At 31.0% G+C, this 17,013-nt stretch overlaps 2 protein-coding genes across 3 annotated transcripts; both read right to left on the bottom strand.

The window, feature by feature from the left end:
• Nucleotides 1-11: 11 nt before the first annotated feature.
• Nucleotides 12-12,093, bottom strand: LOC139485495 (F-box only protein 8-like). 2 transcript variants are annotated; one of them, XM_071270011.1, is made up of 6 exons: nucleotides 11,967-12,093; nucleotides 7,599-7,861; nucleotides 6,955-7,081; nucleotides 6,359-6,477; nucleotides 5,694-5,878; nucleotides 12-3,542 (listed from the first exon to the last, which is right to left on the bottom strand). In XM_071270011.1, exons 2-6 carry the CDS (start codon nucleotides 7,823-7,825, stop codon nucleotides 3,343-3,345), a joined length of 858 nt encoding a protein of 285 aa, XP_071126112.1. In that variant the 5' UTR covers nucleotides 7,826-7,861; nucleotides 11,967-12,093; the 3' UTR covers nucleotides 12-3,342. The 2 variants fall into 2 exon arrangements, with proteins under 2 accessions (XP_071126112.1, XP_071126111.1); XM_071270010.1 differs by lacking the exon at nucleotides 11,967-12,093 and adding an exon at nucleotides 10,367-11,028.
• On the bottom strand, nucleotides 9,967-16,864 carry LOC139484074 (uncharacterized). The gene is made up of 4 exons (XM_071267797.1): nucleotides 16,162-16,864; nucleotides 15,235-15,618; nucleotides 11,967-12,057; nucleotides 9,967-10,168 (listed from the first exon to the last, which is right to left on the bottom strand). Exons 1-4 carry the CDS (start codon nucleotides 16,862-16,864, stop codon nucleotides 9,967-9,969), a joined length of 1,380 nt encoding a protein of 459 aa, XP_071123898.1.
• Nucleotides 16,865-17,013: the final 149 nt, after the last annotated feature.

Below are 17,013 nucleotides of genomic sequence, written 5' to 3'. Positions count from 1 at the left end.
AGTAACACACGTTTGTAATCTGCATATTACTAGTTTATTTTTTTAGAAAATTATAAACAACCATTATCATGAACAACAAACAACTATAACACAGATACATTGCATAACTTATTATCAAATAAACATTCCTATATCTATACATTTGTATATTATCTGTTTTATTTTTAATTTAAGCCTTGTACAAATTCTAAAACAAAACAATGAAACAGATTATTTTGGTGTTGAATCATCTTACTTTAAAATCCAGTGCAACAATCAATTGGTAATTTTCAAATAAAGGAATTGCTCAATAAAAACAAGCCTGGCTATCTGTTCAAGCATATAAATATTCAAACAGAGACTAAACAAGAAAGTATTTGCACGGAATTTGAATTTACCAGACTACATTTTCAAAAAAAAAAATGTACAACAAAAAATACTGAACTCAAAGGTAAATTTAAAAGGGAAAGTCCATAACAACTGACAAAAATCGAGTTTTATTAACCAATGGAATGTGTGAAAAACAAATCTCATGTTTGTGTGTGTGTACGTGCATTTTCGGAAGAATTCGGTGGTTTAACCTGGTTTTATAGCTAGCTTATCCACACACTTGTTTAACAGTTGTTACCATTTTGAATTTAAAAGTCTCAAATTCTATGTGATAACTTCTTTCGCTCGTCTATCTATTGAATCTTTATAAAAGATTTTCAATTCTGACCGAAAAAATTTCATTATACTTCCCCTCAACTAATCTTTAAAAAAAACAGTTATCACTGTGCGGGTTTTTATTACCGTGAATAATGCTACTGGGCGATTATGGCAAAAATATGAACTCACATTCTGATAACTGAAACATAGATATGTTTACAGATTTTTCCCAAAATCGCATTCAATCAACTCACATTTTTGTCTATTCTTGTACAATTGCAGTAATAAATGCATGCAATAATTTCTGAATTTACAGGACACAAATATTTAGCCTTAACTCATTCTAAAATATAAGTTCTCAATCAAGAAGGCGGATATCTTGAAATTGGTCAACAAACCTGAATTTTGTGATGTAATGTTCCAAATTGCACCAGGACTATATAATCATTAAAATAAAAAAAGTGGCATAATTGCCAATGAGACAACTATCCACCAAAGTGCAAATAACAATCATGAAAGCAATTATAGGTCACCAAACAGCTTTCAACAAGAAGAAAACTCATACTGTATTGTCAGATATAGATGGTTTTCCAACTTTTAAAAACATAATCAAATATAAACATAAACAGTACCAAATTTACAGCATCACATTTAATGTCTCTTTAGTAATGCCAAAGTCCAAAATATTTGAGTTGAACAATTTTATATGAGCTGTAACTGTGAAATGTGACCCTTAAAAGAAATGTTTAATGCCATTAACATATTGAAAAATAACAACTAAAATAGAAAAAGTTTTAAAAAATTATTACAAAATGACCATGGTTACACTCCATATACAACTGTTTCATTATTTGTGATTTTTAAACTATAGACTACCATTATTATAAAAAGATCAAGAACTTTTTATAAACACAGCACTACAAATCTATTGTTACATCTATCAATATAAATGAAGCATAGAAAATAAAAAAATAAAAAAACAACAACAATAAGATCTATTCCAGGAAAATTGAATGTGAGGATGAAGACCTTTTATTGATGAGCTCTCAATATTTATTCATTTATATTTTTTTTCATTATAAAAAATTTCATTTATGTAGATAGTTGATTCTGTCGTTTTGTGAAAGTATGCATACAAGCAATTGACAATTTGTACTTTTGTAGTTCAAATTTGTGAACAAAATCTATCAAAATTGGTCTTCAATGGCTGATAATGAATCCATAGAAGTACATATTGTAGCACTAATTAAATATTTATGTTAGAAAGATGATTTTAAGCAGCAATCAAGATTATTTAATACAATTTCAATATTTCATTTAAGGAACATTTTTTAAAAGTCAGGTCCTTACTTCTGTCCATATTGCCGGGTCTTTATAACGAATTTCATGTTGTGGTCTTTTAAGATATAGATGCCAAAATCAAATTGAGAGCTGATAAATTTACACTGCAAACTATTTTTGAAACTTGCAAAGACCTATCTTGGTTTAAATAAGTTATATAACAATTTCTTATTTTCATATTTGTAATTCCAACTGTACATCACAAAACAAACTTATGTATCATCTATCCCACATACTTTCCTGGAAAAGTCTTTGTCTCCCATCTTTTAAGGTGGGTATATAACATTAATATCACAGATATTTGATAGAGGTACACCTTTTTATAGAACAATATGGTTTTGATATTGTTTCTTTTTCTACCACATATTCTTATAAATACAATTACAAGACATTGAAAAAAACAACAGATTTTTTTTTCATGCTTCAGGAAGCATTTGTCTATAATCTTAAATCTTTTTTAATAATAAATGTGTGAGCAAAGAGCTTAATATTTTTGAATAACACATTACTATTGAAACTTTAACCTTACTAAACAAACAATTTGTATGAAGGATATTTAAATCATAAAAAAACGATTTTTTTTTACAAAAAGTTCTTTGAGAAATGATTAGACAAAGATTATATCTAAATAATGTAATTTTGGATGTAACACGTCTTCTGATTGGCTGACGTCGTTTTGTTATCAGCTCATAGACATAATTTAGTCATGTCACCGTGACATCATCAACATTTTTTCATGGTTTAAAATGGAATTTAGAATTATATTATAAGAAATAACTGTAATATTTTATCTGTCTATTCGAAATAACATATAAAATGTGGTGCACACTTTAAAATAACCCGCTACGCGTGTTATTCAGTGTGCAACACATTTCTTATGTTATTTCTTCATAGACAGAAGATACATTACAGTCATTCCTTAAATCTTTAAATTGCAAGAAAATAAAAAAATAAAAATCTGTGAAAATTTTGAAAAAGCCCATAAATTCAATTAAACAACCTTGAAGCAAAATATCTACTGGCCTTTTCAAGGATAATACTTTTATAGTCATGGGACAATATTGTTATTGAAACAATCAACAAATAAATATTTAATCATTTCATTTTGTTTTATTTTTAAACAAGCCAGGTTCAAAATTTTAATTTCAGCTATCTAAAATTTTTTAAACCTGTTGCTTTAAACAATTCATTTGCAGCACAATATTCTAATTGGAGCTATCTGAAAATTTAAGAATCTTTTCTGTTAAATTGGAAAAAAGTAATTTTAAACTTAAAAATAATGAATTCATTATCTTCTAACTCCAGTAAAAATTAACAAAAAATAGTATGTCAAGTTAAATAAAAAATATATATTTAAAAAGTTTCAACAAGTTTTTAATCGGTATCCTCTCTTGCCACATGTCCTATTAGGTATATGTTGTCATAGAGATGACCTGCAAAATCTTCATCTACACCAAGTGCTGCCCTCTTTGTATTTTTGATAAATTCTCTTTTTGACATTTTATTCTTTACAGCTGGACTGGTTAGGTCCACAGATAACATAATCAGTGAAAAACACAACACAAAAACAGTATCTGAAAAAATAATTAATTTCAATTTATTATTATAACTAGTTTGTTTAATTGTTCCAACCTTCTTGTGAAAAAATTTATTAAGGTATAGAATGGTACGGTAATTTTTTATTAACACTATAATTACTTTATATTTACACCCTTTCACTTAAGCAATGGAAGATACTAATAATAGAGCTTGTCAAGACACCAAAGGGATGTTCACAACCTCATAAGTCAACAGGGCTTTCCCTTGAAATTGAAGTAGAAGGCTCAACTAAAATTATAGGCGGCTGTAACATCAATACGGCAGGGGATCTGGGCTCAAGGCCCCCAGAAGCTCTGGCATAAATAGAGCAAAATCCTGCATTCTCGCACCTAATTTCATCTTTCAAATGACTATTTTTATTTATGTATGAAATTATAGAAAGAAAAAAAAGAAATTTCATTTTATTTATGTTATGGTTTTTTATTTTTATTACCATATGCTTAAAATTTATTTACTTTTAAAGGAGTTTTATTTATATAATAATCCGGTTTGTTAGAAATCTTGATCGATTTATTTTGCATAACAACGTGCATTTGTAAACAAATGACCCCCCTTTTCTCTCTAAAGACTGTTACGCGTATTTAAATCATACAATTATTTCTCAAGCATTGACAGAAAATTGATATATCTTCTGATTTTCTCTTTTATTTGTAAACTGTTCTATAAGTCTGATACATAAATCATTTTGAAATGTTATTTATTTGAGGTCGAGTTGACAATATTCTACTTTCGTTTTTGACCTTGATTCTCTGAACACCATGTGGGCTTTGAAAAATGAACTTCAAAAGATACTGTTTTCCAGATTCTGTACAATATGAACTACTACACTTTCTTTAATTTGACTGATATTATTCCTTAACATAAGATTGTCATCCTTCCTATCTGATTGTCTTCACGTTTTAAAAGCCAAAAAAAAGCCAACGAGTTAATGACCATCGGAACATCTCTATTGTTATCGTTCAATGACCATTGGAACGTCTCTCTTGTTATCTTTGAAAAGAAACAATGCATTCTGACTTTAAATAGACGACATACAGTGACCTGAATTCATGTCAGAACTATATTAAGTCCAAGGTAAACACTGACTTTTCATCCTTGTTTATCGTGACCGTGACTTTGTGACAATACCTCTCTCGGCTGCTTGTAAACATTTGAAAAAGATATTTTTGTCTTTTTGAATTTATATTTTTGGCAGTGAAGTAGCCGGCACTTGAAGCCACGGCTACGGCTTCAATGGAAAGCCCTGAGTCGATAACTAATTAATAGAGCCATGGTAAAAACAAAAAAAAAACAAAAAAAAAGACCAAATGACACAAATAAAAGTACACAATACACAACCTAGAAAACTTATAACTGAGTAAGACAAACATCAAAAGTTTCTTGCACCAATTTGGTTTTGTCATTTAAATTGTTTTACTTTTGTCTTTTCTGAATCTTTCACAGCTGACTATGCGGTATTGGCTTTGCTCATTGTTGAAGGCCATATGGTGACATATAGTTGTTAGTTTCAGTGTTATTTGGTATCTTGTGCAGGGTTGTCTCATTGGCAATAATATCACATTTACTTTTTTTCATATTATATGTCATGTTTTAATTTAAGAAAACAGGGCCACATGTGGAGCAGGATCTGCTTACTCTTGTAGACCACCTGAGATCACCTAGCTTTTTGGTGGGGTTCGTTTTGCTTAGTCTTTAGTTTTCTATGTTTGTGTCTTGTGCACTATAACTTTTCTGTTTGTCTTTTTTTTTAGCTGTGGCGTTGTCAGTTTATTTTTGATCTATGAGTTTGAATGGGTATATTTCACTCCTATGAACAGATACAATAGTCTGGCAGCTGTAACATGTGACTAATTTAATTGGTGAGCCTAAATGGTTGTTGGATTTTATCTCATAAACATTTTTCAAAAATAAGTAATAAGTCATTCTCAGTTGACCTATATTTATAACAATGAAGTGTTTAAGCTAACAATGATAACTCATTTAACACTTTTCTTATTGCTTTTTCAAAAAAGTCTTTTAAAGATTAAAACCTTTTTGGACCATACAATTTCCCTTGATCTAACATATGAGGCAAACCTTCCCTTTGTACAAAATATTATCCAATTCAGAATAATATGTAACTTTACCTTTAGATAGTCCTAAGTTAGGATTACATAAACAAAATCTTTCAGAAAATTTCTCCATCATTTCTGTAAGTAAACCACCTCTCTGTTCTGGTGCAGAAATTGTACCAAATAAATTCCTCAAAGCATTGGGTAGAAACTGCATCTCAAAGTTCTGTAGATGTACTAACTTATCTAATACATCTCGCCTGTAATGAGAAGTATCTATTTTAAAGAAAAATTAAGTAACTTCTTCTGACAGTCTGTTTGACTAAATTATAAATGATACAACGTATGGCGATAAAATTTCTCATTCCCCTTTTTATAAATATTTCTTGAAAGGTCATGGTATAAATTTCACGCGTGTTTCTTTAAAATACATGTTGAAATCAAATTGCATGTAAGAGAAAATTGAACCTCTGCCTTAAACTCCATTAAAAGTAAATAGGCTTACATTACAATCTATATTCAAATATAAATTTATGTCCTGAATATGCATGAAATATTTGCCACTAGAAATTCAACAATCAATCTATAAAGTTTCAAAGCAAATACAGTTAACTCCCTTTCCTTTTCCCTTAAACTTTGTAAATGTGTGTCTGGCATAGAAAATGTTATCCTGGTATCTATGGAAAGTTATTGGTAATCTACCTAAATAGCAAAATAAATCCAAAAAAGTTTTACCTTACCTTTGATTTAGATATTCTCTTTTCTTACTAGGTTTGATCTTTTTAGTCAGATGTAAGAATTTTGCTATTTCCATTGGACTGTTTTCCACTAAACCCTGTCTAAACAAATACTCTTCTCCCTACAAATGAAAGGTTCAGAATAGAATAGATAGTTAGTAATTTCTTTTGTCATTTTGGTCTCTTGTAGAGAGTTGTCTCATTGGCAATCATACCACATCTTCTTTTTTTATATCAGTAGGTTAAATCTTATTAATCTTTAAATCTTTTAAAGCAGACATGATACATAGTACTACAATTTCAGGATTTTGAGATAGCGTTTTATATTTTTTGCACACTGATTTTCTTTATTTTTTTTTTATTACAAGACATTATTTTCACTCCAACTAATGTAATTTTTTATTTCGAGAAATCACATATTTTTTTTATTGGATCTCGAATTTTATACATGAATCCTGAAACATAAGATATAAAGTGTTATTTTGCGTAAATACATTTTGGTGTTTGTACATCAGAAAACTACAGAAAGTCACAGTCAATGAATATCAACACCAATAACATATATCTTTTTTTTTTACTCAATTCCAACATTATCGTACCTCAAAAGCATCACCATTAAAAGTTAATGAGGCTTCATCAAGGATCATGTAAAGATTTTTGAAGGAGACTTTTTGATTCTGTATGCGTTTGTAAATACTAACATAGCCCCAAGAGTCTTTACACAGTCTGAAAATAAATAGAAATATTATTGCTTATCAGCATGTTAAGATTAGTCCATAACTTTTTTCAGAGATTGCCTGCGATTACAAATAAAGTTATGTTACGTAACATATGCTTATATCTAAAAAGTATAAAGAGCTGAACTGAATAATTGATAGTGCAAACATACACATTTACTATTTTTTGTAAAGAAAGAGACTCAATACATATGTATTTTGTAAGCCTATCCCTGTTCGTCATTTTTAATTTTTTTTTCTTCAAAACTGAAAATGAAACCATTTTTACGTTCATTATCCATTAGAGTTTTCTAGAATGAATATTACTTGTAGATTTTTGTACCGTACTTTTCAAATATTCAGGTAAAAGTTTATTTCAGGAAATAATAAATGAAGCAAAAAATACTCCATTAAACCTTGCAAAAGTTACTACTACATGTACAAAATGTATATCAATAAAATCATGAGCATTGATGATGGGAGGAAAAATACAATGTAAAAAAGTTATTCAAATGCATGTATCTCACCCCATCCACAATAGCTCATCATTAGCTAAATTATCCCAAACACATGCAGCAAGGCATAGATCTGTGGCATTGAGATGTGACAAAACAGCTAGGCCTAACTCAGGTGGGAGATTCTGCAAGTCTTGAAACTTGGTCACTGCATTGTTTTGTTTTGTATTTTTTTCGAAGTTTTTTTCTAAGTTCTTCTCAATGTTACTTGTATTTATTTTCCACAAAGCTTGGCCCATATTTTACATGGTATTGCACTACCAAAATGTCATCAACTGCAATTCAAAACAAAAAGAAAATAAGATGTAATATTTAGATTATTTAAATAAACAAACAATGTGCCATGATTCTTATATGATTTGCATATCAGGGAATATGTTTATGATTGGTTGAGAGGGCTTCCGGTAGTGACTATTAACGGTAGTGACTATTAACGTTATTTACTTTTTGATAGATGACGTTGACAGAACTACTTTTTGTATGTTGTAACCAATGTAAATACACCTAATCCCTATTTATTCCATTCTGGATAAGTTCTAAAATTACACAACTTTTTCATCCAGTTGAAGTTATCTGGGACCCTGTTTAAACAGTTCACCATGCATGCTACTTTTTAATGAGACCTGTTTAAACTACCGTAAATACTTCAAACAAAATATTTTTTTACTTTAATTTTAATTTCAAAAAAGTAGATCATACTCTATCAAAGTTCCTTAATGTTCGCTTTCTTAAGTTTTTCCTCCCTCAGCTCACTACTGATGATCTCTATTTTTGACGGCCTGACCCAAACAGGAAGTTGTTTAAATGACTGTGTTCCCGGATTGGACTAAATAGTGATATATAGTGTATTTAAACAAGATGATGGCAACCTTAAAAATATCTATTTTCACTTAAAGTTAAATTAAATAAAAAACATAAACCATTTATTTGAAAGATAAGGTATTTTTGTACTTTAATTTTTATCAGATAGCAAATTTCATGGAGTACTTTTTTATTATATTCATGCACCATGTCAATTCAAAAACACAAATATACAATTAACGTGTGATCAGTCAGAGCTCAGACATAAATAAGTCTTAATCTGCTTTTGACTCATAAAGGTCTATATTTGTAGATTTAAAGATTTGTCTCCCTTTAATTTAAGACAATTTATGACTTCAATAAGTCGATTATTATAAGGAAAGAGATTTTTGACCTAATTTAAAAAGTTACAAATATTGGCTCCTACAAGTTGATAAGTTACCAAAATTGGTAAACTTCAAGACCCATGCATATTTATATAAAGATCATGCATCTATATGAAATTATGACAATATTGAAAGACAATGCTTTGTCTTCAAAAGAAAAATATGCATGAGGGCCTTAAAAAATGGAAATTATGTTTATTTCCTTTACAATCTTACCATCTACATTATATAGCCACACTAAATGTTGAAAATAATCTTATGTTAGGTAAAAATGTTCAATTAGATAATTAAACATAAATAGCTCATGTCCTTGTAAACTGTCAGACAGGTTTATTTATGATGTCATAGGTCATGTAGGTGGTTCACTTTGGCCAGCAAAAACAATTAAGTCTTTTCATAAACATACATAGACTTAAACAAGTTCTTATTTTCAGTCGACTTGATTTGTTGTATGCAATAAATTGCTACGGTTTCTTTCTGATTTTAATTTTTATAAAACTATAGGCCTGAATTCTATGAAAGAAGTGGCTGTTGATAAATAAAATTAATTAAATTCTTGAATCAATGCATGCATATATATCATAAACTTAGTCTTCTCTGTATGATTTTATCATTTTTTACGCATCATTCCATTTTGTATTATTGTAAAAAAAACATTTCAATTTGTCAGTGTTGTTGTGAAAATATGGCAGCTTATGATTAAATGGTCATGTTTTGAAGCCTTTATTATTATAACAATCAACAAAGAAGCATGAATATTCAGGTCAGAACGTGTATTGCATGTAAGAAAAGATAGATTATTTTGATGATGGAGCATTTTTATGTTTGTAGACTGTCTCTGCCAAGTTGATTTTACTTGCGTAATTGGTTACACCAGATTTTTACTTTTAACGAGAAAGCTCAACTGTGGTAACTGCATGATTGGGAGGCCTGTATTGTTAATATAAGGCATGCCTAAATTTAAAGAGAGTTAGAAAAGTACAAAGTGGTTGAATGGTTGGTCCCAGCTATTAATCCTGACGATTTTCTTGTAAAAGTAAACCTAAGAGGAAAATCAAACCTAAAACATTTGACAATTTTGTAAGTGCCAATATAGTGACAAATTCAATGAAGAACAATATGAAGGCACTAGAAAATATCCCTAGCAACACTGATCCATACAAGAACTCTTTCTTTGTCAAGAGCATTATATACTACACTGGAACCAACTGGAAGACTGTATTGTATGCGCAGATACAGTTGAGAGCTTCAAGGCTGCTCTCCAACACCTTCAATAAGTCTCTCTCTCTCTCTCTCTCCCATTGAGTAACATCCAGAATTGGTGTCTTCAACCTATACATACAGATACAGAAAAACTTTTTAGAACTGTTGTCACTAGTTCGTGATGTCTGTACACTACATAGACATATATAGTAATATATGAAACTTATTTCTTTACTGGTGTATAGCTATTACTTTTGGATTGTTACTACAAAAGCGCCAAACTATATACATGTAGCAATACGGGCACACATATCACTATGAGCCGATGATGGTTGGTATTTAAAAAGGGGGGTGTCACCGGTATGGACAGTGACACACAAATTCACTTACCTATTTAGCTAGAAAGTAAATTGTCCGTTGTGTGTGCTATACTCATTCTTCATGAATGAGATTATGTGATGGCATTAATCGGCGTAGAGGGACATGTTGGTTTATAAAACCTGTCAAAAATGACGTGGAAGTGACCGAGTTTGTTATTGTATTCAGCAGTGAATGGAATGTTTTAAAAAAGATTTACAAAAATAATAATTATATCAATCAGCATTGAATTGTTAATATCACAGATTATATTATATTTATAAACCTTAGAGTCCTGTCTTGCATCATAATTAAAAAAATTTAGAAAGCGAGAAAAAAATTGTAAAGACATCTCGGACCTGTGCACTTTCGCCCCAAGTAAACTTCAAAGATTTACATGTCGTATTTAATAATTCAATCGTAGTACCTGAGACTATAGTAGTCTCAGGTAGTACACATAATTCTAAAACATGTTTCTTATTTCTAATGAATCTGTAATAAAAGTATACGATTATTGCATTTAATCATATTTTGTAAATCATAGGTATATATTTCTTAAACTATCATCGGATATCATAACTTAAATTTCCTCAAAGTTATACTTTGCCAAAATAAAGTTTAACAATGCATTTTTCAAAGAGAGCAACAACATATTACAACTTTGTAACGAAGAACATTATAGACCAACGAGCCCATAACAATAAACGAGCGGTCATAGTTCCCAATAGAGACCGGCCAGTTAAAAAATTCTATCTTTGTGCGCACTACAGTCAGTATATATTGGAACCAGTAGAGGAACTATGTTGACTATGGTCAACCTTCTCCACCACTGACTGTATTCACAATTATTGACAAATACAACCCGTCAAAGGTATGCACATCTAGAAAATCGCTGCCGTGACTCAACAGAAATCTAAGCCGGATGTTAAAACGCAAAATAAAACTCTATAAGCACGCTAAGAGATCTAAACAGTGGAATGACTACAAGAGCTTCCAAAAGTGCAAAAAAGAATTTAAGAAAGCAGAGATCAACTATATCAACAACACTATTTATCAAGGTCTACAAGAAAACAACAAAAACCATTCTGGCGTTATGTTAAACTCCAGACGAAATTAAGGACTTGAAAACATTGGCATACCAGCAATGAAACAGAATGGAGCACTTGTAAACGACAAGAAGGAGAAAGCTAATATACTAGTACTTTTAAACCAATATGAATCGGTTTTTACAAAAGACACTCTAAATGCAACACCAAAGATAGATAAGAAATTTGAATTTCGGAAAATCAATTCCACCACTGAAAATAACAACAGATGGAGTCGAAAAACTCTCGAAGAACATAAAGCCATTTAAAGCCATTGGGGCAGACAACTTACCAAACATTGTCCTTAAAAATTAAGCGGCTCTAAACAACTAGCACCTGGGCTGCGACACATCTTCTAGCAATCCATAAACTCTGGCACTCTACCAACTCATTGGTTAAATGCAAATATCACTCCTGTATTTAAAAAAGGAAATATAAACACACCAGAGAACTATAGACCGGTTTCTCAACTGTGTTACCTGCAAGCTGCTTGAGCATATTATATGTAAACACATCCTGACACACCTTGAAAGGAACAACATACTCACATCACTCCAGCATGGCTTCCGTTCAGGTTTCTCCTTTGAAACACAGCTCCTAACAACGATGAACGACTTATTCCAACTTCAGGACAAAGGCCTGCAGACAGATATAGACAATGATAGTCCATTGACTTGACATGTATCAACGATATAAGGATGAGGCTTAGAAACGGGAAATGCGAGGCTGTGCCGAGCTATTTCCCCGTTTCGGGCCGAATCCTTAAATATCGTTGATATGTCAAGTCAATGCACTATTATTGTCTTTATACTGCAATCTAAAAAAAAAATTTTCAATTGTTGTTTAATGCGTTAAGGTTATTTATTTGATTTAAATATTTGAGGAAATCCCCTTTAAAAAGGCCTCATATCATGCTCACGGAGAAATTTTCAACACAATGAAATGTACATTTACCTGTTGAATCCCACACTCGATGGTGAACGAAATCATTTCAGTATGGACTAAAATATCAACCATAAGCATAACAAATTAATGATTTATAGGTTGCAAACAAAAAATATTAATAAAATGAAGTAAGTTTTTCCAATAATTGCAATAGAAACAAGGTTGAGTCGTTCCACGCATCGTTGCCGTGATGCATTGGAAACAAGAACAGGTTGAAGAGGTCGTATGAATAATTAAATGTTATTTCGGCAACTTCTATTTATATATTCATGAGGAAAAGTGATATCGGGTCAGTAACTGTATATGACATAGAAATATACAGTCAACGCATTTTGACTGCTCAAATAGAACGAGTGCAGTATAAATAGTAATATTAGATTTCTCTAAAGCCTTCGATACGGTCCCGCACCAAAGGCTGTTAGCCAAACTCGAAAGTTATGGTATTGATGGTCCAATACTAGATTGGCTCAACATGTTCCTGACAAAACGATCTATGAGAGTCTTGGTAGATGGTGAAAATTCTGACACTGTATAGGGGTCGCATCAGGAGTACCTCAAGGCACGTACGGTCTTAGGACCACTGCTGTTCCTATGCCACATTAATGACTTACCCGAAACTGTTAAATCTCAAGTCAGATTATTTGCCGATGATTACCTACTATATAGAAAAGTCCAAACACAACCGGACCACCAACTACTACAAAACGACTTTGTATCGTTGGAGAATGGACCACAAAATGGGGTATGGGATTTAATGTCAAAAAATGTTGGTACGTGATGAGTGTCAACAACAAATCATCTCATTTTTATAAACTGGATAATCACATCTTGCAACAGGTACAACAAAATCCGTATCTCGGTGTCATTATCTCATATGATATGAGGTGGGGCGCCCACATCGCCAAAACCGCGAAGAAAGCCAACCGCCACTGCCCAAAGGCTTGCAGGAAACAGCCGTATATAGGACTAATCCGTTCACTTCTAAAATATGCGTCCATAGTCTGGGACCCTTACTTAACTTCCTATACTGGAAAACAGACGTCGTCACAGTAGACTCACTTTTCTCTATTAAAAAGGTGGCCGGGGAGTTGGTACCAGCTATATCACAAGACTCAGTATTAGTCAAAGAGAGACCAACACGACAAATTAAATCGAAACAATTTAGTGACTTTAAAACAACAAACATTGTAGACAAACTTGCTCAAAACAACAGCCGGTGCTTCAAAATTCCACCTAGAAAATCAGAACAATACAAACAGTCATTTTTTGTAAGAACAATATCCGATTGGAAAAGACTACCAGACAATCTCGTGTGTGCTAAGACAATTGAATGTTTTAAAACTTCGGTTGCTCTCACAACGTTGGACTAATTTTCCAGCGCCTCTCTCCACATGCCATTAATGCCATGCTCTTGCCCTGCAACATATTAACTCAGATTTAGATTCAGATTGGAACCATCTAGAGGACTCGGTATTGTGCGTCACTACAACCGAGGAGTTTAAATCAGCACTCCTCAGCAAGCGCGTCTAATTTATGCGCAGATCAACCCGTCACACAATAGCTGAAAGGAATCTGTGACGAACCCATCCATTTTTACAGAAGTGGGAAATATACAGATACATAAAGATATAAAAGTATGGGTCACCGTGCTATTGTCCTAGCTATGATGAGTCGTTGAAATTTGCCTAAATTTGGTTAGATTGTTCATGGAAAAACACATTTGAGATTTTGTGTGCATTAAAAAAATCTATGAGATAGAATTTTGAAGTAAATTGTTAGACGATAAGTTAGTTTATATTAATATGTTTTAAGAAAAGAAAAAGAAAAAATGGTGTCACCGAACTTGTTTTGTTGCTACAAAACAAAATAAAAAATTTACCTATCACATTGTATCATAAGACATAAGACATAAGACATTTTATTTCACTAAAGCCCCCACATGGGGTATGTTAGTACAACATTTTTTAACAAACTATAAAATTATGAACATATTTACATAATTACATTAGAACATGGTTAACAAAGGTGCAATAATAGTATATATAATTAATACAGATATTTGACAGGAAGTACAAAATATAGTAACATGATTAAGCACATGTATTAAAAGGTTTTAATAACACTTTTACAAAATTTTGCTATTCCAGTAAGTGTGAATAAATCTGATGTATTCATCAATTCTTTAAATTTTAAAACATTTGGGTTTTTACATATATCTAAAGGTAAAAATTTAGCTCTAACATTGTTGAAAAAGGTACATTTGAATAAGTAATGGAACTCATCACCAAGTTCATTAGCATTACAAAGATTACAATGTCTTTCAGATCTATCAATATTAAAAAATCTCCCCGTTTCAATGGGCAATTTATTACTAAGGCAACGGAATTTACATAAATACATTCTTAGATCAGATGGTAACACAGTTAAATATTTCTCAAAACAAAAATCAGACTTGTATATTCTGTAATTAAGACATTTTGCAGAATTCATAACATTATTACTCCAGTTCAACATAAATTTATTACTTAAACATTTCTTGACATTCTTACTAATATTATCAGATTTAGCAATTATTTGATTATCCCACATCAAATTAAATCCACATTCATATAAAGTATTTTTAATTTCTAACAACCATTTAGAGTGGTAGATACCCCTTACTAAGCTGATACAATATAGAATACAGTGTATATGAAATTTTTTCTCTTTTACCACACATGATACGTTGCCAGAAACCAACCATTCTAGCTTTAATAAGAATATGTAATGGTATTCTACCCAATTCTCCATAAATCATACAATGAGCAGTACTTTTTTTAACATTCAAAATTATTTTACAAAATTGCATATGCAAGTTTTCTATAATATTACAATTTTCAAAACCCCAAACTTCTGCACCATATAACAAAATAGGTACAACCATTGTATCAAAAAGTTCTAATTGCATATCAATTGGTAAATTCAACTTCCTAGCCTTTCTTAAGACTATAAACATGGCTTTTCTTGCTTGTTGTACAAGATGTGCTTTGGCGTCATTAAAATTACCCTTACATGAAAATATAATACCAAGGTATTGAAAATTTGTAACAATATTGAGGCTTTCACCACTATATTTAAAGTTCATATTATCTGTGTTAAGTCTAGATCTTGAGAATATTACAACTTTTGTCTTAGATATGTTAACTTGAATTTTCCAAGTTTGACAATATAAATACATGGCATTTAATGAGGCTTGTAACTCTTCTGCCGATTCGGCTAAAATTACAGTATCATCTGCATACAATAACAAATATAAACGAAAATATACAGCGACTTCATCAGTATCAATAAGACGTGCTGCAATACTCATATCAACTAAACCATATTATGAATGTGACATAAATTCGACCAAGTCATTTAAGAAAATGGCAAACAATACAGGAGATAGATTTTCTCCTTGACGTACACCAACATTGGATTTAAAAAAGTTTGAACAAGAGTTGCCTTGTCTCACACAAGACTTTGCATTGTTATACATACTGTTTATTATCTTAAACATTTTGCCATCAATGGAACATTTTAACAGTTTTTGCCATAAATATACTCTTCTGACAGAGTCAAAAGCTTTTCGATAGTCAACAAATACACAATACAATTTCCTACCTCTATGTAAGTATAAATCAATCAAGCATTTCAAATTAAAAATATGATCTGTCGTACTATAACCTTTTCTGAACCCTGCTTGTTCTTCACACAATAAACCAGAATTTTCTAAATATGTATGAAGCCTATTATTCAAAATGCAAGTAAATAATTTACCATAACAACTTAAAATAGTTATACCACGATAATTATCCACATCATTTGGATTACCTTTATTTTTAAATATTGGACATATATAACCTTCTGACCAACTATCAGGTATAATACCACTATGAAATACAATATTAAATATTCTTACAAAAACAGGCATCAACTTTACAGTACCATATTTCAAAAATTCATTCAATATAAGATCACCACCACATGCTTTATTATTTTTCAATGATTTGACAGCATATAATACTTCGTCTTCAGTAATATCTCTATTTAATTCAATATTATAATCAGTAATATTATTAGGTAATACAATATCGTTATAATCCTGCTCATCAAGAGCATTAAGGTTTTTGAAATGATCATATAATACATCCATAGCAATTTTGTTTACAGCTTTGTTACCTTTTGTATCACATTTGTTTAAAAGAGACCAGTATGCTTTTGAATCAGATTTACGCAAATTTTTCAATTTGTCTACAACAGACTTCTGATATTCTCTAAACTGCTTTTTAAGCGTACGTTTATACTCTCTACTACTAGCAATGAGATTTTCTTTTGTTTCAGCCCTTTGTAATCTCCAGTGGAGATTTTTACATTTACGATATGCTTTACGTTTTAAATAACAATCTCGATTAAAATAAGGTTTACATTTTTTTGACCTGACACCAGGTCGATTGTTCTTGGGTTTAAACTCTACAATCATGTCAGCTTTATCAGCAGCATTTTTAATAATTGAATTACAATTCAATATGACGTTGCGCACGATATTGGTGTCACTTTGGAAATATGGGTTAGAAGGCGGGTTATTCAAATTCAAGCTCTTATCCTATACAATAAATATCCATGTTATGC

Source organism: Mytilus edulis, chromosome 8 (assembly GCF_963676685.1).
Source record: "Mytilus edulis chromosome 8, xbMytEdul2.2, whole genome shotgun sequence".
In the NCBI taxonomy this organism is placed as follows: Eukaryota; Metazoa; Mollusca; class Bivalvia; order Mytilida; family Mytilidae; genus Mytilus; species Mytilus edulis.
The sequence above is the reverse complement of the archived record's forward strand: the minus strand, read 5'-3'. Positions and strand labels throughout refer to the sequence as shown.